This window comes from Lepidochelys kempii, chromosome 8 (genome assembly GCF_965140285.1).
Source record: "Lepidochelys kempii isolate rLepKem1 chromosome 8, rLepKem1.hap1, whole genome shotgun sequence".
Classification (NCBI taxonomy): domain Eukaryota; kingdom Metazoa; phylum Chordata; order Testudines; family Cheloniidae; genus Lepidochelys; species Lepidochelys kempii.
In genome coordinates this window covers 49727668-49749400 of record NC_136387.1, presented here as the reverse complement: position 1 = coordinate 49749400, position 21733 = coordinate 49727668, and the positions used below count along the sequence as shown (strand labels likewise).

Genomic DNA, 21733 nt, shown 5'->3' with positions numbered 1-21733 from the left:
CAGGTGAGGAGTCCGATAGATGGCAGCTGGGGTGACTGTGCTATGAAATTCTCTGTGCAGAAATGTTCGGCTGGATCGACCACTGGTTCAGCCAGCAATCCGTGTTCTGTGACTGCTTTGCAGGCTTTATCTCGCCTCTGCCTGTCTCCTCTAGGGATCGACCCCCCGAAGAACCTCACTGTGGGCAACGTAACCAAGGACTCAGTGATGATCTTCTGGGCCCCTCCTATCGCAGCTTTTGACCACTACAGAGTGTCCTACCGATCTGCACAAGGTAACCCAGCTGCCAGCTCTAAAGGCTGTCCCAAAGTGGGCTGTGGGCTTTCCTAGGTCGCTTCTGGCATAGCGTAACAGCCAGCCACCTTGCAGGCCATGACTACAGGGGGAGGTATGCAGCAGGGAGAAGCCAGTACTGCAGAGTGCATGGTAGGAACGGGAGAGGGGGCAGGCACCCGCTGGGTAGCTCCCAACCCTAGAGAGGCCAGAAAGAAACAAGTGGAGAGGGGAAAGAAGTGGAGAGGCTGTGGGGAAGGCAGATGGAGGGGTGACATAGGAAACCAAGAGGGAAAGAGCTGGGGGTGAAGTGGAGGGGTGGGGCAGGGTCCTATGGAACCAGTCCACCTAAAGGCAGCCCTGGCGCTGTCTGCCTTCCCCCAGAAGAGAGGATGAATGGCAACAAATCTCTTACAGTGAAAGCTCTCAAACCAGTGCTCCCACTCCAGGAGCAGAGGGTCCATTTATTGGAGCAGACATTTCCCATCCACTGATCTGCAAGTTCAGGGTCCAGGCCTCAGTTCTGGCTGAGCTGCAGCGGGCACCGGCCACCTCCACAATCACCAAATTCCCTCTGTCCGGCTGATGTGGGTCGGTTCAGGCTTGGCATAAGAAGTTAACGCCCCCTGGGGATGCACCATGATGTGGCTGGTAATACACACAGAACTCTAACTTCCACACCTTCTGGGAACAGGTCCCATGGAAGGGGTGGGGGTCCAGCACCTCTCAGGCACAGGTCCTGAGTCTTTGTCCAAGGGTGTGTCTACCCAGCTGCTAGAAGCACATTTCCAGGCGCAGGTAGGCAGATGCATGCTAGCTCTGGCGGAGATAGTGCACTAAATGTAGCAGTATGGCCGCAGTGGTGCAGGTGATGGCTCAGGCCGACCTCCCAAGGACAAGTCCGCCCAGACCCCCGTGATGAGTACTCTGTTGAGCGAGCTAACCCGAGCACGGCTAGTGCGGCATCTATCTGTGCATGCTCCAGGTGCAGTGCAGACATTACCTAAGGGATCTTGCCCTACTAGAATGGCTCCAGAGCAAGTCTGGGGTCTTGCTAGGAGCTAAGCCAGAGATGGAGATACCCAGATTAGGGGGTGATGCAGTGCCCACAGTCAGTGACGGAAACAGTGCCGTCACTGCGCACTGCTACGTCCTCCCTGCCAGCAGGTACCCCGCCACCAGCAGCCGGTGCCAAAGCCAGCAAGAACAAAGAGTGAATTTGGCCCCAGTGTTATTGATCCACTCTGCTGAACCTTGTGAGATGCAAGGCACTGAGGGCCAGCCCAAGGGACAGGTGGCTGCGCGCCCTCCAGATCTGGTGCTGCTCCAGGGTGTGAAATAGCCCTGGCATAAGTTAGAGCAGCCCCACGGGGCTGTTCCAACCCACAGCAGCCCCAAATACCCAGCATTCAGCACAATGGGCATATCCCCACTCTCCTGGCATGCCCTCTACGCTGGGGCTTGCGAGGCAGGTGGCAAAGGTCCACTCACATTCCTGTCCATGCGTCTCCTCCAAGTAACTTCCAATACCCCCTTACCTGCCTGCACCCTAGAACTGAGCCTGGGTCTCCGCTCCTTGAGCCTGCAGCCTGAGGTTCTCTAGGCTCCTGCTCAGAGCAGGACGATCTGATGAGTGACCATGAAGCTCTTTGCTCTGCCCATGCTTTGCAGGGAGAGTGGACAGCACGGCTGTCGCCAACAACGTTGCCGAATACACCCTAAGTCGCCTGCAGCCAGCGACCAAGTACGAGATCAGCCTGAGCAGCGTGCAGGGCCGGGAGGAGAGCGAGCGGGTCTCCAGCACCGTGTATACAGGTAGGGGAGATTTCCATTGATGGGATCGGGGGTTGTGCCGTGCATGCCCTCTGGCAGGGTGTGATGTGTAGAGAGGCAAGGGGAGTGGGAGCAAGGATTGCTGCTGACTCTTAGGGTGACCTCATTGTTTGGATGACCATAGCTTAAAAGGGCTTCGGACTCAAAACTGCAGCCTCTGTTCCTGGTGACTTGTAGTGCACATTACTGGTTCAGGGAAAGGGGCACTGTGAAGGCATCCAATGCTATTTCCACACTTTGAAATAACTTCACAATGCTCTAAATAGCATGTGTAACCCTTCTGCCAGGTGGAGCCAGCAGCAACAAGGGCCAGGTTCAGTATCTAGGGGTTCCTTTTCAACAATACAACACAAAACCGGCTCGAGCCCCCACCCAGTGACCTGGGACAATTACACACCACCCCGTTGGTGCTTCTAAGAGGCAATACTTCCCCTCTCGCAAGCACAGAGTCTGCGTGTAGCAAAAACTTTTAATAAAAGGAGGGAATTAACTCAGCATTAATTTGGGAAAACACTGTAACTAGGGTTCATAAACCCAAACCATGAGCAAAAGACCCACCCCCTGGTAAATTGGGCAGTGTCCTTTTCCCCTCAGGGTCTTAAATCCAGCAACCCAAAAGTCCCTTTAATATGCCAGTCCCTTCTCTGTACCCCACTCACAGTTGCTGTCCTTGGCCAGGGCAACCCCAGAGTTCAGAGGTTCATCCGCAGAGTTCACCTCCCATCCTGTGTGGAAGGCAGAGGGGGTAAGGAGGCACCTTACATGCTACACTGCTCAGGCACTCACTCGTCGCCCCAACAGCCAATTGCCACGTCTCTGCTCTGGCCCTCTCCACCAGCTTCTCTGCTGGCCGCTTGCCACGCCTCTCCGCCAGCCATCCTGCTGGCCACTTGCCACACCTCTCCACCAGCTGTCCGGCTGGCCGCTTGCCAAGATGTCATCAGGGCTCCCCCTACTTAACGCAGCTCTCAGTGATTTCAGCTGTCAGTGGGGGAGCCTCATTACTAGTGCATACTGGGCAGTCTCACTGCCCCAAAGTAGGTCTAATACTTAGACCTAGGTATTAGTGATTTCAGCTCTGCAACATGTAACAGACTCTCAATTGAATCTACATTAGCTCTTTTATTATACCATGGAGAGAGGAAGGGTCAAGTTGTGTCTAGGACCCTTAAACAGAACCTGACCTGTCCTGCAGGAAGCAACTGCAGAAATTTCACCTACTCCAAGGGTTTTCTACCCCACAGAGTTAGCAGCAGCAGCAGCATAGAAAAGCCCCTGTAGATTAAAAAAAAATCTGCCTAGCAGGAATAGAAGCTATTGAACCCATGTGCAGTGGAGTTAGAATCATAGAACCAGAGGGTTAGAAGGGGCTGCGAGGGTCCATCTAGTCTAACCCCTGCCAAGATGCAGGATTTGTTGTCTAAACCATCCCAGACAGAGGCTACCCAGCCTTCTTTTGCACACCTCCAGTGAAGGAGCTTTGATGATTTCCTGAGGCAGTCTGTTCCACTGTCATACTGTTCTTACTGTTAGGAAGGTTTTCCTGGGATGGGTTTCACCTCTGGCCCCGCCCAGAGAGCCCAGTTCCTCTTCACACCCTTCACCTGATGAATTTCTGATTCCTTCTCAGCCATGGACCACCCTCTGGGTCTGACTGCCACCAATGTCACCCCAACAGAAGCCCTGCTCCAGTGGAACCCACCTCTTTCCGAAGTCGAGAACTACGTCATTGTGCTAACACACTACACAGGTATGTCTGGAAGCCGATCTGGTTTGCCTCCAGTCTGTAAGTAGCGAGATTTGCACGTGGCTTTAGCGCCCCTAGCTAAACGCTATTAGCTGCATCAGAAATTAATTAATTAACCTGACCACCTACCCCAAAGACAGCTGGTTTAAAGGGATTCTATCATTACGGGAAATTAGAAGGTAGATTTTGCTCTCTGAGTTGGTTGGCAAAGCCACGCAAAGACCAGAAAAGCTGGGACAGGATGGCAGAGGGGCCAGCCATGTCCTGATTTCAAACCGATATCTATTCCTGCTTGAATTTTTCCACACACACATTACACAGCCTACTCCTGCCTGAGTGTCCTGTCAACCCAGAGAGAGGTGCCCCAACACTGTATCAACAGGGACCATCCCACCCTGCGATGCTCCCTGCCCCAGCACTCTGAGGACATGGCTGAGCCTGAAATCTGAGCTCCAGACACCCTCACAGCTAGCCCAGCTCACCAAAACTAGACATGAACATGAGGGGGCCACTAGTTAGCCCCAGTACTGAAGAGGGGGAAAATGGAGAAGATGCAGCCAGTGGGCAAACAGAGAGTCTCCTATGCACAGGCCTGGCTGAATTCTTTTTTTTTTTTTTTTTTTTTTTACAATTTCAACGATCAATGTTGATTTTTATTTATTTTTTTCCCCAATTTTAAAATATTTTTATTTTCACAGTTGAGCAAAATAAAGGGGGGCTGTAGGGGGTTCCCAGAATTGACAGCAGGGCTACAGGGGGCTCCCTGCATGGCTGAGGGGTCCAAGACACTGGAGCACAAGGTGCCAGGGAGGCTGTGATCATGGCCCGGCACAGCAGAGACCCTGGCCAAGACTGCAAGGAGGAGGACAAGCCGCTGGCCATGGGGAGGCCATCCCCCTGCTGAATGGCTCCATCCCCAGAGCCCCCTGCACTGCCGCAGGTCTGGCGCCACCCAGTTCCTGCAGGTGCAAGGTGGGGGTCAGAGGTCTGCACTTCCACCAACTGAAGGTGGATATATTTTGTTGATTTCAGTGTGGTGGCTGAAATTGACATTTCCTTACATCTGTTGCTTTAAACCCACTCCTGCCCAAGCCTGCTTCTAACACCATACAAAATTGCTCTGCTCATGGATTGCAGGGCAGCAAGTTTACAAGTTAGTAGCAAGAAAGTAGGCAGCATGATCCAGTGGGGAGGGAGCTGGGTTTTAATCCTGCTGACTTGCTTTGTGACCTGGCACAACTCACTCACCCTTCCTCTCTAAGCCTGTTTCCCCAGCTGTAAAATGGTGATCATAATTCTTGTGTTCTTTGTAAGTTGCTTGGAGAACCTGGGATAGGAAGTGCTATGTACGGGCCAGGTGTTCGCATGGTTTTTGTAAAGAGTGTGGGCAACGGCCATCCTTATTCTTCTGCGATCTGAAGGAAGGAGGACATCTTTCACCCAAAGAGTGGAGACAGGCTGGTGGCACAACATGGTTAAATGCCACCTGTTGTGCCCAGGCAACCCGCCACGATAGGCTTTTTTTCCAAATGGTTCTTTCCCAGTCATATTTGAACAACAGAAGGGCTCCATATTCAGCCCAAGCCAGCTCCATCTGATTTCAGTTGCAGGGGAGACCATTCTAGTGGATGGGGCCAACCAAGAGTACCAGCTGATCGACCTGATGCCCAGTACCAGCTACATGGTCACCATGTATGCCACCAATGGGCCTCTTACAAGCAGCACCATCAGCACCAACTTTACGACTCGTACGTACGGTAGCTTCTTTCCTTCTCCAACTAAGTGTCCTTAGTGGCTTTTATTTTGTCCGGCTGGGGAACAGAAGCCAAATAAGTTCTTAAACAGTCTGTTTTATGTGCTCAGGTACCACAAAGGCACCCAGATACCATGATCATAGAATATCAGGGTTGGAAGGGTCCTCAGGAGGGGACCATGATGATAGGCATGGTATAAGAACCAGACTGTACTGATACATGTGAGATGTCAGGTTCAGAAAGATGCTTTTCAAACATCCAGCAGTTCCCTTCTGCTGATCCCCCTAGATAAGATTTCCCAATGGCTTCAAGAGGAGACCCTTATCAGATTCTTTTCTTGCCCATTGCTGAAAGGCTGTATCCAGGAGAACAATGGAATCTGTTTCACTATTAAATAGCTACTTGACAGACATTTTGCTTCATGCAGTTCAGAGCAATTGCATGACAAAAGAAGTCCATGTGGAGAATATTTATCTGGTTCCTAGTGCCCTGTAAGTGGAGCTCCGAGCTGGGGTGGGCAAACTGGCCTGGAGAGCAAGGGGAAGGGTGGGCTAAGCACAGGATCGTAAGAAATCCCAGACTTCTGTGGTTCAGCCAGCACACCTGTCAACATGATTCATGGATCCAGCATGGGCTGTTTCAATCAGCTGTAATAGCAATGCTAGTGTGTCAGACTCCCAATTCCCTAGGTTCCTATTGACCTTTGCAGTTCTGGATCCCCCGACTAACTTGACTGCCACTGAGGTCACCCGCCGGAGCGCCCTCCTTTCATGGCAACCTCCAATGGCAGAGATCGAGAACTACATCATGACCTATAGATCGACTGATGGAAGCCGGAAGGTGAGTTTTCACTTTATGGGGTTTGCACTAAAACAAGAATCAGAGATTGGGGGCAGGGGGAGGGACTAATAAATGAGGCAATCCAAGTCACCAGAGGAAGGACAATGTTTCTGAGGGTTTTGCATAAATCTGAGGCTCAGGCTGACCCGGATGACAGACACAAGTTTCCTCATAGACACTACTATTAGACAATGCTTAGATAGGCCACAATCCACAAGGTAAGCCAGGAGATGGAGACAAAAATCAGTGCCCACATCTGCAGGTCCAAATGGGCAAGATTCACCTGAAATGTTTGGAAGAAATAGTGGAGAATATTTCAGATCCTCTGAAAATTAGTCCTTGGAGCCTGGAGAAAGGTACCTGAGCAATGGAAGGAGGCTAATATGGCACTTATCTTTAGGGAGAGTAGAAAGAGAGATGCAGGCAACTAACTCACCCTAAAGCACAGTGTGTTTGATCATTTAATAAGTTTGTCAATATCTGACTATGTGGAAGAAACCTGCCGATGAACATTGCTTTATCAGAAATCGGCCATTGCAAACATGCCTAATAGTTTTCTTTGACAGTATTACTAGTTCACAAGGGACGCAGGATGTCTGCATTTCAATAAGAGATTCAATAAGAGCCGCATGATCTGGCTGACCACCAGCTAGATTAAAACAATGGAGAGCACAGACTAGGAATTGGTTAACAGAGCTGGCCAGCTCCACTCTTTATGCTGCTTTGGGCATCAGGGATGCCCTATTTCAAGGGAAAGACGATGTCCTGAATTCAGCTCCCAGCAGGTACAGTAAACTGACCATCAGTTGTGGTTATCGAGTCTACAGGGAAGAGTGAAATACACCCCTCTGCAGAGGAACAGGAAATCACCTGGATACCACTTAACCCTACCATCACTGCCCCAGTAGGGTAAGTGGTACATGGATCTCTGCAGAGGGCCGAACTTCATGTTAAATGATTAGGGATTAAAGAGGCTTTTTGAACTACCCATTTTTCCATGAAGCACCTCAGTCGCGTTCCAATGAGGTTACACAACATGTTCCCTGGGCCTATGGGAATCAGTAATCCATGTACATAGGGACCATGAATAGCATCTACACATCACCCCCTATTCTGGAGGACTTACTCTGTCTAGTCACCCGAAATCTCCCCTTGGTTGAAGTTCAAAGAGGAAACATGGCTGAGCAGCTAAAGCCAAGCCTAGGAGTCAGGTGATATGGAGTCTAATCTCAGTTTTGCCTCAACATACTGTGTCTTAAGGTAAGTCACTTTCCCTCTGTTTACTCCTTGGGGAAATGGGGGTGGCAATACTACCAGGGTGTTGAGAGCTTACCGGGTGTAAATGGCTTTAAGATATTCAGTCAGACAGCATGCGCTATAGAAGTTCCTGGCTTCTGCTCCCTCTTTACATGCTGTCTGGGTTCCCGGTAGCTTGTCTAGTCTGTTGCTTTTGGCTTCTACCTATTTTTGTGACCTGTGTCTAGGAGCTGATAGTCGATGCTGAGGACACCTGGATCCGCCTAGAGGGGCTTTTGGAGACCACGGAATACACCGTACGCTTGCAGGCAGCCCAGGATGCGATGAGGAGTGGATTCACCTCCACCAGCTTCATCACAGGTCAGGAGTTTATTCCCCACCTTGTTTGACCAGTTGTGCCATGCTGCGCCAGCCACGGTCTCCCCTGAGTGTCTCAAGGAGATTGTCTATTACCTCCCAGTACTAAGGAAGAACTAAGGAAGACAACTCCTCCCCAACTCCACCCAAATACACAAAGTCAAGACTTAAGTTCTATCTCAACTTCCATTACCACAGGCATTACCCTCCCTTCTTCCTACAAAGGGCGTAAAGCAGAGATAGAAAACAGATCTGGATTCTGCCCTAGTCCAAGGGTATTTGGATCCAGACTTTGAATTCAGGCCCCATGTCTAATACAGAGATCACCTATTTCAAACAGATCCTTTTACCTTGTTCTTGCTCCTGTTCCAAAGAATTAGAACATTCAGTGCAGGGGATACTCTTGTAGTGACCAGGGGGTGGACTAAATGACTTAACGGGTCTTTTCCATATCTAAATTCCATGGACATGATCCTGATCTCATCCTGATCTATATCAGGAACAACTCAACCAAGGTCAATAGAATTACCGCGATATACAACCAGCATAAAGCCAGAACCAGTCCCTGTGATGCTCTGACTGCCAGACAGCCCTGCTTTCCTGTTCTTTAGAGCAGTCCTATTTATTAAATATTCTACTCTCATGGAATGGATGTTGCGTTAAGCTGATTGAGACTCACAGTCCCCATGGCCCTATTGTCAGAGTGCTTACAAGAAGCAGTCTGCCCTGAAACACTGGATGTTGAAAACACTCATGTTAAAAATGTGGGCCAAGTATAGCGTCCAGTGTGGGAGAGTTTTATTCAGAAAGCGGCACTCAATAGACACTATGCACATTGTGCAGAGCTGAATCCAATTCCATTTGTACCTCAGCTCTTCAAAAGAGATGAGAAAAAGCCTAAAGATGCTGTCCACTCTACAGTGCTGAAATCGCTTCCTCGGTATTCATATAGTTCTTTTAAAAGGGCTCCCTTTGAATCCACTGCAGACATACACATGAGTCAAGGCACATGGAAAGGCCTTGTAACCTGCTTTTATGTGATAACAGAAGCTAGCAACAACAAAAACTCTTCTTTTCTGATATATCTGTAGATCAGGGCCTCTTACGCTATTCTTGTGTCAACTCCATTGGGCACAAAGGATTACAGCATATGCAATAGGGGATGGAAAAGTAGATATACTTGTTGGCGATGAACTTGAGTTCAGGATGAAAACAGACAGGACCAGATCCCCAGCTGGTGTAAATCAGCGAGGCTCCACTGACAAGGGAGATTATGCTGCGATTTACGGCAGCTGAGGATCTGACCCTACACAGAGTCAGAGAACGTACTGTGGATGGCTTCTTCCCCGAGAGACATGTTAGAAGTAGGTTTAAATGAAAACAGAAGTGAGTAACAAGCACAATAAACCTGTTTCTTTTCTAATATAGCTCTGAAACAGAAGCATCTGGGGATGAACAATGAAACCATGGTAGACTGTGGTTGCGTCCACCATTCCCTTGTTTAAGGGCCAGGGTATCGCATTACATTTACTCTAGCAACATATCTGGGCACTTTCCAGTAAAACAATAGGTTGTTTTTGTTGGTTTGTTTAAAAAAAACCAAACACCTTTGTTTAAGACGTTTTGCTTCTTTGTGTTCACACATAACAGGGCTCTTTCGTTCTTCCTGGCATATTAATAGCTGTGTGTTCCGTTTGTCTTTCATATTTGCATAAGGTTCTGGGGGAATTGTATACAAATGCTACAAAGGGAAAAAAATCGATACACTATTTATAATTTGTACTTTGAAATTTCTTTCAAAGTCATCTTTGATTTTAAAGATCTGAATATAAATTAAGAAATGTGGTCTTCCCAAAGCACCGGGAACTCCAACATATGTGTCTTTGAAGCAGGTTTCATTGTGTGTTTAGTACTATACATGACAAGTCTCTCATGGGATGTGTTAAAAAGCTCAGAGACTGTAAAATAGGGGCTCTTTGCCTTTTGACCAAAATGAAATCACTTGACTATTCACACCCCAAAAATGGGTGGGGGGACTGAATAGAAAAGCCAACAACAAAACCAGCATTTGTAAGTTTCTTCTCACTTTTTAATCACACCCCCTTCAATGTTAAACTTACACAGGCATTGCACACCCAGTGAATTACATCCATTTCCTGGGTAACTGACACTGCCATTTAAGCCATTGTTGAAACTGAACAAAAGATTTCCCCACAAGTTTGTGACATGGTCAAGATTCTCTTCACACATACACTAGTGTAAACCAGTGTAAGTCCAGTGACTTCAGGGAAGTTGCTCCTTATTTACCCTTGGCATGAATGAAAACAAAATCTGGACTTGAGTGAAATCTGGTCCACTATAATTAATATTTTTCACTGAGGATGATCACAGCTGTGGCCACTGGGCCTTGTTCTTCTCACAGTTACTCTAGATCACAAAAAACTCCACTGGACAGAGTAAATTCCCCCTCTCATGTACAAAATTGTAAATCAGTACAACTCCTACGCTAGTGCTAAGCTAGTATTAAACTTTTGTGAGCTAAGACTCAGATGCAGGTTTCTGATACTGCAGACCTGTTGAGATCATATACGACCGGTAAACCTTTACCTCAGGCCCCTCACTGTGAGCATGTCTTCATTTGAAAATTGCATCAAGCTAGAACATGTCCATGAAGAATCATGCTACCTACCAGAACGATGACCATGACTTTGCAGTCTGCATAGACATGGACCAGTTGTGTTCAGACATGGACCGGTTGTGTTCAACACCATGTCTGCCGGGTCATAGGTACACCCGGCTAAATTTTCTAACAAAGACGAGCACTGCATGAACTGGATTGTCCTGACACTTACATGGATGTAGTACTCCATTGAAATTAGTCTGGTTACATATTTGTACAACCAGTACTGATGAGGAAAGAACATTGGTATTTCCCAAAATATCTGTGTATATTGGGGACAATTAATTTAACAAGATCCATGGAAAACTATCACAAGATGTCACACGTTCATCCATTGTACCCAGTAGAATTACTGAGTGTCATGCCATTATACCTTGTGGCATATGATGAGTTAATCCAGGGGCTCTCAAACTGGGGGTCGTGACCCCTGAGGGGGTCACGAGGTTATTAAAGGGGGTTTGTGAGCTGTCAGCCTCCATTCCAAACTCTGCTTCACCTCCAGCATTTATAATAGTGTTAAATATAAAAAGTGTTTTTAATTTATAAGGGGAGAGGCTTGCTGTGTTAAAGGGGTCACCACCACTGAGTTAATTATGACATGTGAAGTAAGCCAAGAGATAGCTTATGCACTTGATGGAGTTACCATGATTTATCAAGATGATTCATGACCTCGGAAGTCAATGCATGTCCTTCCTGGATTGCAGTAAGCCTTGTATGATGTTGTATCATACGGTATATGTCATGTGATATGTGTAGGGAGGTGATGTGCCCTCTTTGAAGCTTTGCCTCTCTAATTTCACAGGAGGCCGCGTGTTCGCTAATCCTCAGGACTGTGCCCAGCATTTGATGAATGGCGACACCATGAGTGGACTCTACACCATCTCCATCAATGGGGACCTCAGCCAGCGAGTGCAAGTGTACTGTGACATGACCACGGATGGGGGAGGATGGATTGTAAGCCTCCATGTAGAACTCATCATCAGAACAATTAGAGCTGGGGCTCATTTTTAGGACAAAAAACTTTTTTTCCCATTGAAAACTGCAGTTTCGGGTTGACTGAAACGTGTGAATTTTTGTTGGATTTGGCAAAATGTTTTGTGGGGTGGGGAATTCACCCCAAATTCAAAAGGTTTAGATTTTTTTAAAATTCAAAATGATTTTCATTTGAATTTTATTTCAGTTTCATTAAAAAAATTTGAAAGGGTAAAAAAAACAACCACCATTTTTTCCCCTATTTTTGCAGTTTGGACAGTAAACGGGAACATCAGTTATTTGCACAACTCTACTAATGGTTTTCCATTTCCCAGCACCATCCTTCTATTCCAGAGGATCCCCCACAATGCTTTAGACACCCTACAAGGCCACATCATTCACAGAGGCCAAGCAGACACCTCTGGGGGGGAATGCAGCAGCTGTTTGGCAGCACATGGCAACAGTTACAGGGAGGAAGGAAAAGTTATCCTAATCAAAGTGAAGGAACGAACCAGCTAGGTAGAATGTAATTTGGGTGGGACACCAGGTTTAACATCGCTACTCTATCTCAGGGTTAGATTGCAGCTGGCCTCTGAGTGGTTGTGCAAAGGGGGCAAAGGTGCAAGAACCCTTCCTATGCTTTTCACTCTGGTTATAATCAAAGTCCCCATGCTCTTCTGACTGCAGGGACAGCTCCCTGCTAACAGCTACTGGGACACAAGCCACCCCACAGAAGGCAGGGAGAAGCGGTGCCCAAGTTCCCACATGTATCAGCAGTGGCACAGGTCAGCAATGCACGGCACAGCAGCAGCCACATTCCTTCTCAGTGCCCGGCTTGTCTTTGAGACACAATGTGTCCTACTGCCGGGCACTGCAGCCCTGCACCATCCCCTGTGCAAGGATAAGGCTAAAAAACCCCAATGAGTCCAACATATGCCATAGGATGTTCATGTCATTACTCCTCCAAGCATGGTGACGCCAACTCTAGGCTCGGGCACTGGTACAATGGAAACAGTGATGTTTCCTGAATAACCAGCACTACTGCCTGAAGCAGTAGGGGTTATCCTTCAAATCTCCCATCCAAGAACAAACTCAGCCTGATACTGCTTAGTTTTGTAGTTTGGATGAGACCACGACCCTTGGATGTGTGGCTATAAGCCACAACAGAGAAACACTGTATGCCCATAATAAATTGAAGTAAAGCACAGCTCTGGCCAACACAGCTATGAAAGACAGCAAAGCAATGCACCAAAAAAGGCTTAATTAAAGTCTACTTCATTTGCCATGTCTTAAGGAATGGGTGCTGAGCTGTTAATAGCAGTTGCACTTGGAGAAATTCCCTTTGATTGATTTGAAATGTTTGCAGCTCTTTTTTGAAGTAAAGCATAGCTTGAAGCTGAAGCTGATCTATTGTCCTACGCATGAAATTAAATGGATACTAGCTTTCAAAGTAAATGATTTGCATTCAGGGGGCGCACCATATGGTGGTGTCAGCCATCATCTAGAGTGACTTTGTACAGTGCTTTTAGAGGTAAATGCTACTTAGCTGAATCACATAAACCAGCCTGACTCGGGTGGACTGGCACCAGAACTAGAGAACACTTTGCTGTTCCAATTGGACTGTGTTGTCACACTTTCTCTTTCACACATTATTACATACAAATGCTAGTATATGTGCAGTCAGAAAAGGACCTCCTAAATCAAAGTATAAATTCCTAACCCGGCTGGTGTGGATTCATTCACCAAAGCTTTTACCTGCTTTTTCACTCTACTTGAAAGCCTCACATCTGATTTCATGCTGAAGGGCTTACAGAAATAACTAGTTAAAAACAAAATCACATGCTGAAAAGTGGGCAGTGTTGTCCATTGGTTAGAGCAGGGGACTTGACATCAGGATTTTTTGATTCTGTTCCTAGCTCTGCAGCTGAGTTGTTGTGGACATCACTTAACTTCAGTTTATCCATCTGTAAATTGACTGTTGCCATACATGTCTAACTTCCAGGACTCTAGTGAGCATTAATACATTAACCTCTCAAGCTCTGAGCTCCTCACTTGAAGGGTGGTATAGAAAGGCAAAGCACTATCTTTTAATTTCACATATAACAAAGCCCATTCAGCTATGATCTATCATTGTTTCTGCATAGAGCAAAAATTCTTTCATGTGGCTTTCATTCCTTCTCCCTTTGTAGGTGTTCCAGAGACGGCAGAATGGGCTGACGGATTTCTTTCGAAAGTGGACGGATTACCGCGTTGGTTTTGGAAACCTAGAGGATGAGTTTTGGCTGGGTAATGTCCTCACCTCTTTGTCTGTCACTGACACTGTCAGCCAGGCTGTGATCAGTGGACGCTTTGCAACTTTCAATCGGACACTTATCTCTGCAAGCTTAATTTCCATCTCTCTGTGTCTGCGTATCATTAGAGAGGTTATCTGTCCATCTCCCCCCTACTGATCTGCTTTTCTTCACCCTGGTGTTTCCTCGTTTGTTCTGTCTGCGCTCATATCATTAGCGATGTGTCATGTGGAGGAAATGTGACATAAAAGGAGACAACAAATCAGGAACTGCTGCACCTTTGTGAGGTGGCACAGTAGGCATTTTCAATGGCCTTTCACTCATAGAGACCTGGTTTTAAATCTCCTTATGTCACAAAAGGAAATGAGCATGGCCATTCTGTCCAATTCCCTGAAAGGTTTTTGTCTGCATTATAAATACACTCTGCAATTTAACATGATTAGTAATTTCTTCTCAGAAGAGGCCCAGGCCTAGAATGGTGGAAATTGAGGAATGAGTGGGCGAGGCATTGGCAAAGCTCTGTGTGAGTGGTGCATATACAACTAATACCCTCAATGGATGGCTGTAACTGGCATTGCTCATCCCTGACCGTAATGAGTGAGAATATTCACCTGAGGAAATTTAAAAAATGGATATTGATGATTTAGCATTGCTTCAGACTGGAATGCTGTCACACAGGGACAGGACTAGTGCATGTACATACTGGAGGTGGGCCTAAGCTGCAAACACCCTACAAATTTAAGGTGTTTGGCATCAGAAGCCAGATTCGGATTTTGCAAATGATTCCTACTACAATGAGTCAAACCCCAAAACTCCAGACTTAGTGATGCTAGAAATCTGGGACCAGACCTGCTTTCAATGGCTGGATCCCATCTCTAATAAGTACATGACTGTGTCTTGTTCCATGCGTAAGTGTAAAGTCGACATTCAGTCACTAAGGGCAGAGACATGAACTGAGGCAGCGTGGCTTTTCTTTTGCTTGCCATGCATTTTCACTGAGCTCTGCATCTCCTTCCACTTTCCTCCCAGAGATGCCATCAGCTACCAGATCTCACCTGAACCCTCTGCTTTTCTCTGCAGGGCTGGACAACATTCACAAGATCACATCACAGGGACGCTACGAGCTACGAATAGACATGCGAGATGGCCAAGAGACAACTTACGCCTATTACGACAAGTTCTCCCTTGGTGACGCCAGGAGTTTGTACAAGCTCCGGATAGGAGACTACAACGGCACTTCCGGTACACACGGTCACTAACAAGCACCTAAGTGCATTAGGAAGCTTTCTGGACTGGTGGGTCTGAAACACCTGCAGTGCATAAGCTTGAGCAGTGTAAGGAAATCCCAGCACCCAAAGGATTAATTCCCTTCCTGGATGCTGCTACCACTCTGGCCCATCCAAATAGACACCCTTAGTTGTCTCTGCTTCCTTGTGGGTAATCAGATAAATCAGTATGGTAATCACTAGGAGGCACATGTTTAATCAGCATATGGAATTTTCCACGGGGGATGAGCAGTACTATACAACACCCACTGCTGTTCATCTAATCGGATCAATAATGAGAGCTGGTGCCTCGTACTACAATAATAGCGGATCAGCCCGTTAATGTCACGCTTCCATATCAACTGAAAAGCTGAAGTCATCCATGTAGTACCATGATATATGTGCCAGACATTTGCTGCTTTTGCTAGAACGTTAGCCCAGCCGCTGTTCTTGGATGAGACAGAACTGCTAAGCTTCCCCCATCACAATGTTGGCATGGCGATGTTCTAACATTGAAATACCTTGGGTGGGGGAGAACTCACTTCCACAACTAAAACTAGACATTTCAATGAATAACAAGATTAGCCACAGCTTGTCAGACTTAGGAAGCCGGGTCTAGTGGTTAGCAGAAGATCATGTTTGGGTTACCGGGAATCAGGCAGGAGCCAGACACACCAATCCAGACAGGGTCAGGCACGACTCAGGTCACCAGGAAGCAAACAGATCAGCAGCCGAAGCACTGGGCAAGGTGTCCGAGCAGCTGCTACCTAGGGCCTACTTGTGCAAACCATTTCCTGTGCCTCTCTTTGGGTTTATATAGCATGCCTTGACCAATCAGAGCTTCCGGTGTTCCTCCAATCAGGGCTCCCTGATGTCACTTCAGGTTTCATGCTTTCTCCACTCAGTCAGTGAGTCGCAAACTACTGGGTGCGAGCAAGGAGGTGCTAGATGAGTGGGAACCCTGCAGCCCCAGGTTCAAGATGGAGGGGGGAGTCAGGATACAGCTATACTAGCTTGGATAAAAATGTCTAATGACCATAAATGCCCAGACTCCAGGTACAAGGCAACCACTTTCTTCTTGGGGCTAGCAAGAAAACCTCCACCATATGTAAGATGCAGAACTGTCCGTGCCTGTAAGACATCTAGTATTGAGGCACCTAATTGCCATTGAAATCAAGGGGAGTCAGGCACTTCAATACTTTTGAGGATCCTGGCCTATGTTTGTATCATATCTAGGAGTCTGACACTCCTCTCCTATCCCCAACTGGCTGAATTATAATGCAACAAGTCCCTTTGTGCTTCAAACCCTTATTAATAATGGCACAGAGGGGAACCCCCTTTTTGTCCCCAGAAAGAGGAGTAAAGGTTTCCCAGACAGTACATTTCCCTTGGGTTTTCCCACATGTGTGTGTGTACACACATGCACAGCTCTGTGTTCTTTTTTCAGGACTATGCATAATTAATATTTTCTGGTCTCTTTGGTATTCTCTTGGGGCATCACAAAGAGTTTATTCGCTTCTTATTACCCATCATGCATTTAGGGTTATTTTGGAAACATGACAGAAGTGAAGCAGAAGATGGGCCCAACCCAAAGACCCTAGATCAGAAAATCTCCCAACTGTAGGAAAGTTCACATCAGGATCCAAACTCTGCAGCCAACACCTGCCTACAATGAGCCAAACCACCTCCACGGATTTGAAAAGCCCCAAACTTTGCAAACTCAGGCTTATCTTTAATTACCATATTCATTACCCTTTATTTTTTGAGCCAGTCAGACCACAGTTTGAAGGGACCAATGTTTAGAGGGAGAAAACGATCTCTTTGGCCAATGGGAGGAAACAGAAACCCTTCATCAAAGCAGTTATGGGCCCTTGCCTCACATCTACATCTAGATTTCCAGTTCTGGGCTGTTTGGATCCAGGAATTTGCTTTAGCCTCTTCTAAAGCCATGAAATTCAGAACTGGACCTGGTTGCATGTTTTCACCATCTCCAAAGCCCAGAGGGGTTCAGATCCAAGGATCTAGGTTTTGTTCAGGTCCACCTCTACCCCAGAGTGTCAGCAGAAAGATCTAGGATCCATGAGGTCAGGTGTTAGAAACTCAAACTAATCTTATTCCCGTAGCATTCTGCCAGTCTTCAACTCTTTGAGCCAGGGAGCTATAGATTAGCAGAATGAACAATGTTATTGCATTATTATAATTTACTCACTGTAGAGAGACTAGCCAGGCCTGACTTGGGAGTCGTGCTTACACACCACAGGCACACCCCTGAACGTGTCCTCACAGCGTCTCTCTTTCTACAGGAGATTCACTCACCTACCACCAGGGACGTCCGTTCTCCACCAAGGACAGAGACAATGACGTTGCTGTTACAAACTGCGCCATGTCATACAAAGGTGCCTGGTGGTATAAGAACTGCCACCGGACCAACCTCAACGGCAAGTACGGCGAGTCCCGGCACAGTCAGGTAAGCACGGAACCACACAACACAGAGATGGCACTTCTCATAACCAGGAGCCCTGAGGTGCCTTTCCCTGACCCTTCCCTTTCATTACACTGGGCAGTTTCCATCTGGTTTCAAGAGGGAAACTTTAAAGCAATGTCTCTTGCCTTATGAGTGGGAGATGCAGGAAAACTAACGAGTTAGCACATTTGTGAAAGCAGCAGGGGGATAACAAGCCAGAGAGAGAAACCTACACATTTCTTGCCGAGAGTAATAACCGAAGCCGCTGCATTAAAGACTCTTTTCTTTCTTCCCACTTAACTTCCAAGTTCAAACATGTTTCCTTCTTTTTCCCCCCTCCATCTGTTTTGTTGTTTTTGCCCTGTGCCTTGCTCACCTTCCTGCCCACAGGGGATTAACTGGTTCCACTGGAAAGGCCACGAGTTCTCCATACCCTTTGTGGAAATGAAGATGCGACCCTACAACCACCGTAACATCTCGGGAAGGAAACGACGGTCCCTACAGCTGTGAGCCAGCAGGAATCCTGCCCCTCCCCACCCCAGCCCCCCGACCTTTTCTGTCATTCGTTTGTATTTTATAATATGAAAAGGGAAAAGAAATACTTCCACTCTGAGCTAGCAACCTGGTCCATAGGAGTCCTGGAAGGGCTGACTGAGCGGCTGGTAGTCTTTGGAAAGGGAAGGACCTCAACACCTTCCCTGTGAAATGCCAAGTGCCCGCTCCCCCTGCCCACAATGTGGAAAGAGAGAGAGAGATGGATTTTTAGTATTTTTTTAAAAGACTTATAAATCCCAGATGAACCCCATAGGACATGTTTTTGTTGAAGGTGCTCCCTCACCACCATCTCTGCTACAGCAGGTCCTCCTTCACGCTGCAGGTCCTTTCAGCCAGGGACGGCAATGGAGGCTGGCCCGGCCACGCGGTGGGGGCAGGCTTGCTTTTTGGCTGAGCTGTTGGACTAGGGCCTGCAGCTGAGGCGGCACGTAGCACCAGCCACACCTGGGCAAGAGGGACCACACATAGTGCCCTGTCCTTTGATCATAGTCAGAGGCAACAAGTCTGATGGCCCTTCATCCCAGGGACAGACACTCCACCTCCTCCCTGTCATGCCAGCCAAGGAGAGCCTGCTCCCCTGTCTCCTCCCCAACATAATGCCCAATCCCTCTGTTAGTCAAGATGATGCAGCTGTCCCTCTCCCTTTGACCAAGAACACACAGTGTCCCTTATCCCCAGGAGCACACTACATGACGCACACATACACAGTGGAGAGAAGTGAATTTCATGCTTGCCATTGTATACTGGGTTACTGCAAGTCATAGATCTCACAAGGAGCGTGAGATGCTTGTCTGCATTGTATCCATCTCTCCTTTCCTTTAGAGCGATCACTGCCTACTTATGAACCCCACCATCACCATGCTTCTAACATGCCCAAGGTCGCCTCCTATTTATCGTAGGTGCATGGGTAGTAACAGAATGGATGGTGCACAGCATCTGCCTGTAGATGGGAGCTGCTCTAGTGTTTTCTGAGGTACAATGGTGACCCATCTACTCTGCATGTTGACTTCATCATAAACCCTTTGGTGGGTTTTTGCTGTTATTCTTCTAAGGCCTAGCTCAGGGGAGAGGAGAGGAGAGAAGGAATCAGACAAAACAGCTTCTAGGAATCTTTAATGTCATTCTGAAGTAAGTCCATTTAGGCTCCCCTTTCACTATTAGTTTTACGTACAGTAATGTTGTGTCTCGTAGTCGTTATTGGTCCTAAACCAAAGAGTACTGGAGGAAGAGCAGCGAGCAGAAGAACTGGCAAGTGGCTGCAGTTCATCCTGAAGCTTGCAGAGACTGTAAATTGCAGCCGTGTGCTGTGACATCTAGTCATCCTGTTTGTGTTCCCTGGGGTTATGGAGGAAGGATGGTTTGGGTGGTTGAGGCAAAAGACCTCAATGTAGATTCTCTTCCCACTGGCCTCCTCTGTGATCTGGGTGAGTCACACCGACTCTGTGAGCTGTTTCCACCAGCTCTCCACGGGGAACTGAACTCTTCCCTCCCTCACAGTGTTGTTGCGAGGCTTAATTCATTGATATTTGTAAAGCACTTTCAGATCCTTGGATGAAAGGCCCCATATATGTTCCAAACATCATGTTTTCCCTCCTTATAAAGAGACACCGCCCTGGTTAAAACCTGGTATTTTAAAGCTCTATCCCATCCCTGCCTGTTGTTACTAACAACACCTTTAATTATTAAAAGTGATTTTCAAATACTGAATTTACTCCTTAACGTTGATGCTGCTTATGTTTTGCACTTTAATCAGTTTGGCCAATGAGAACAGACCAGGCGCTTTCCCCTGCTGTGTCCCATGCACTAGCACAAGGCAGTTTTGTGTGAGTTCACCGTACTGTAGAGGAAAGGTTACTGGGGACTATCGCTATTTGATAGTGGGCCTGAGTCTTGTTTACACCAAGGCCACTTTGCACTAAATTGCAGTTTACAGCCACTTTCAGAGAGCATGTAAAGGGGCCTGAATGGACCAGAGAATTCAGGACAGAGTCTCTTTAACAGATTCAAGGAGTGTGACTAACTCCCATCCAGCCCGTGTCCAGTGGAGCAACAGGAGACTAATCAGGAAATGTAGTCTCCCCCTCCCCCGTGCCATGCATTGGGACATAAAAACCTAAATAACCCTGGGTTCAGAATTAGGTACAACCCTCAAAGCCCTGGCTGTAAGGTCAAGGGGAAAGACCCCCGTCTGTTGCTAGTCTAGTCTGATGGAACAGTGCTGCATCTTCCCCATCCTTCAGACACTCAGTTGCCTCTTCCAGTGATGTGGCACTGGTATGGCCCAGCATTATAAGGGCACTAAGTCTTGCTTTCAGTCCTGAACCCAGGGGGTTTCCTGCCCGTTGAGCACATGAATGGGTGAGAGGGTGGTGCTCAGCTAGGGGTAGTTCTGCACATGTGTTGGATGTAGAGATGGATACACAGCCCACTGAAGCCAGCACAATCTCCTGTGGATTTTAGTGGGCTTTGTACAAGGCCCTGAGTAAATCACCATGAACCAGAGGAGGTCTAGGGAGATCAAGAAGGAACAAGAAGGCCTCAATGAAGAACTAGACCTGGGCAGGGGGAGTAGGATGGGATGAGACTCTCATGAGAGGTAGAAAAATCTCTTCTGTCCTTAGCGTATCACTGTGGAATTCCAAAAGCCAATGAGAAGCAGCAGATAGGGCTGATGGAAGTTTAGGGAAATCCCTAGCAATTATTTGTATGAAAACTGTCCCCACCCACTGGCAGCCACAAACAAGAAATGACAAGGCCGGGTGGTTTAACAGTTAGAACTAAGTGCAGCAACTGAGAGTGCCCTGGCTTCAATTCCCACCTGAGGCAGTGGCTCTCGGGGTGACTTCAAGTTGGACAAGTCACTTGGCTTGATCGGGCTTTCATTGTCTCCACTGTCCATTCAGGTGGAAGCAAGAAACCTTGCTGGAAATGCTGCTGCTCAGCACTAGTGATCCAGCAGAGGGAAAGAAAACAACCAAAAAAACCCACTATTCTAAATCACAACCACTGCCGATCTTATCCCCATCCCTTCACAGAAACTCAGATTGATCTTTCTTTCAGCCTAGTGTTACTGTAGGTATCATTTCTCCAGGAAAGGATCATTATTCTCTCAATATACTTCCCCACCACACACCCCTTCATAGCTGCCTCCTAGCTGGGATGGGAGGGTCCTAACAATAGGACTCCATTATCTGACCAGCAGAACACACTGCAGGATGAAGGGCAATTTTCAGTCTATCTTCTGACCCTAGCGTATCCCACGACAAGTCACACCAAAGACTTAACATGAGGTTACCAATGCTGCATCATGGCACGAGGTTTTGGCAATCAACACCGACATGAAAAGGAATGGGCAGTAAGGGGTAGCCAGGGCAGGCTGAGCACTGAGCCCCTTGAGTAGGGATTGTGCCTCATTTTATCCATACATGGCACAAGCTAAAGTTTT

At 47.4% G+C, this 21733-nt stretch overlaps 1 protein-coding gene across 5 annotated transcripts in view; it reads left to right on the top strand.

Annotated features, from left to right (window-relative positions):
• The window catches only part of TNR (tenascin R), a 291672-nt gene extending 271677 nt beyond the window's left edge, over positions 1-19995 (top strand). For all 5 annotated transcript variants that reach the window (XM_073356467.2, XM_073356466.2, XM_073356465.2 and 2 more), the window contains 11 exons: positions 155-274; positions 1945-2088; positions 3737-3856; positions 5458-5601; positions 6317-6447; positions 7932-8064; positions 11544-11695; positions 13903-13999; positions 15085-15246; positions 17573-17736; positions 18124-19995. In XM_073356467.2, coding sequence (XP_073212568.2) covers positions 155-274; positions 1945-2088; positions 3737-3856; positions 5458-5601; positions 6317-6447; positions 7932-8064; positions 11544-11695; positions 13903-13999; positions 15085-15246; positions 17573-17736; positions 18124-18243 — 1487 coding nt within the window. In that variant the 3' untranslated portion in view covers positions 18244-19995. The remainder of the gene's footprint in view (positions 1-154; positions 275-1944; positions 2089-3736; positions 3857-5457; positions 5602-6316; positions 6448-7931; positions 8065-11543; positions 11696-13902; positions 14000-15084; positions 15247-17572; positions 17737-18123) is intronic.
• The last annotated feature ends 1738 nt before the right edge of the window (positions 19996-21733 follow it).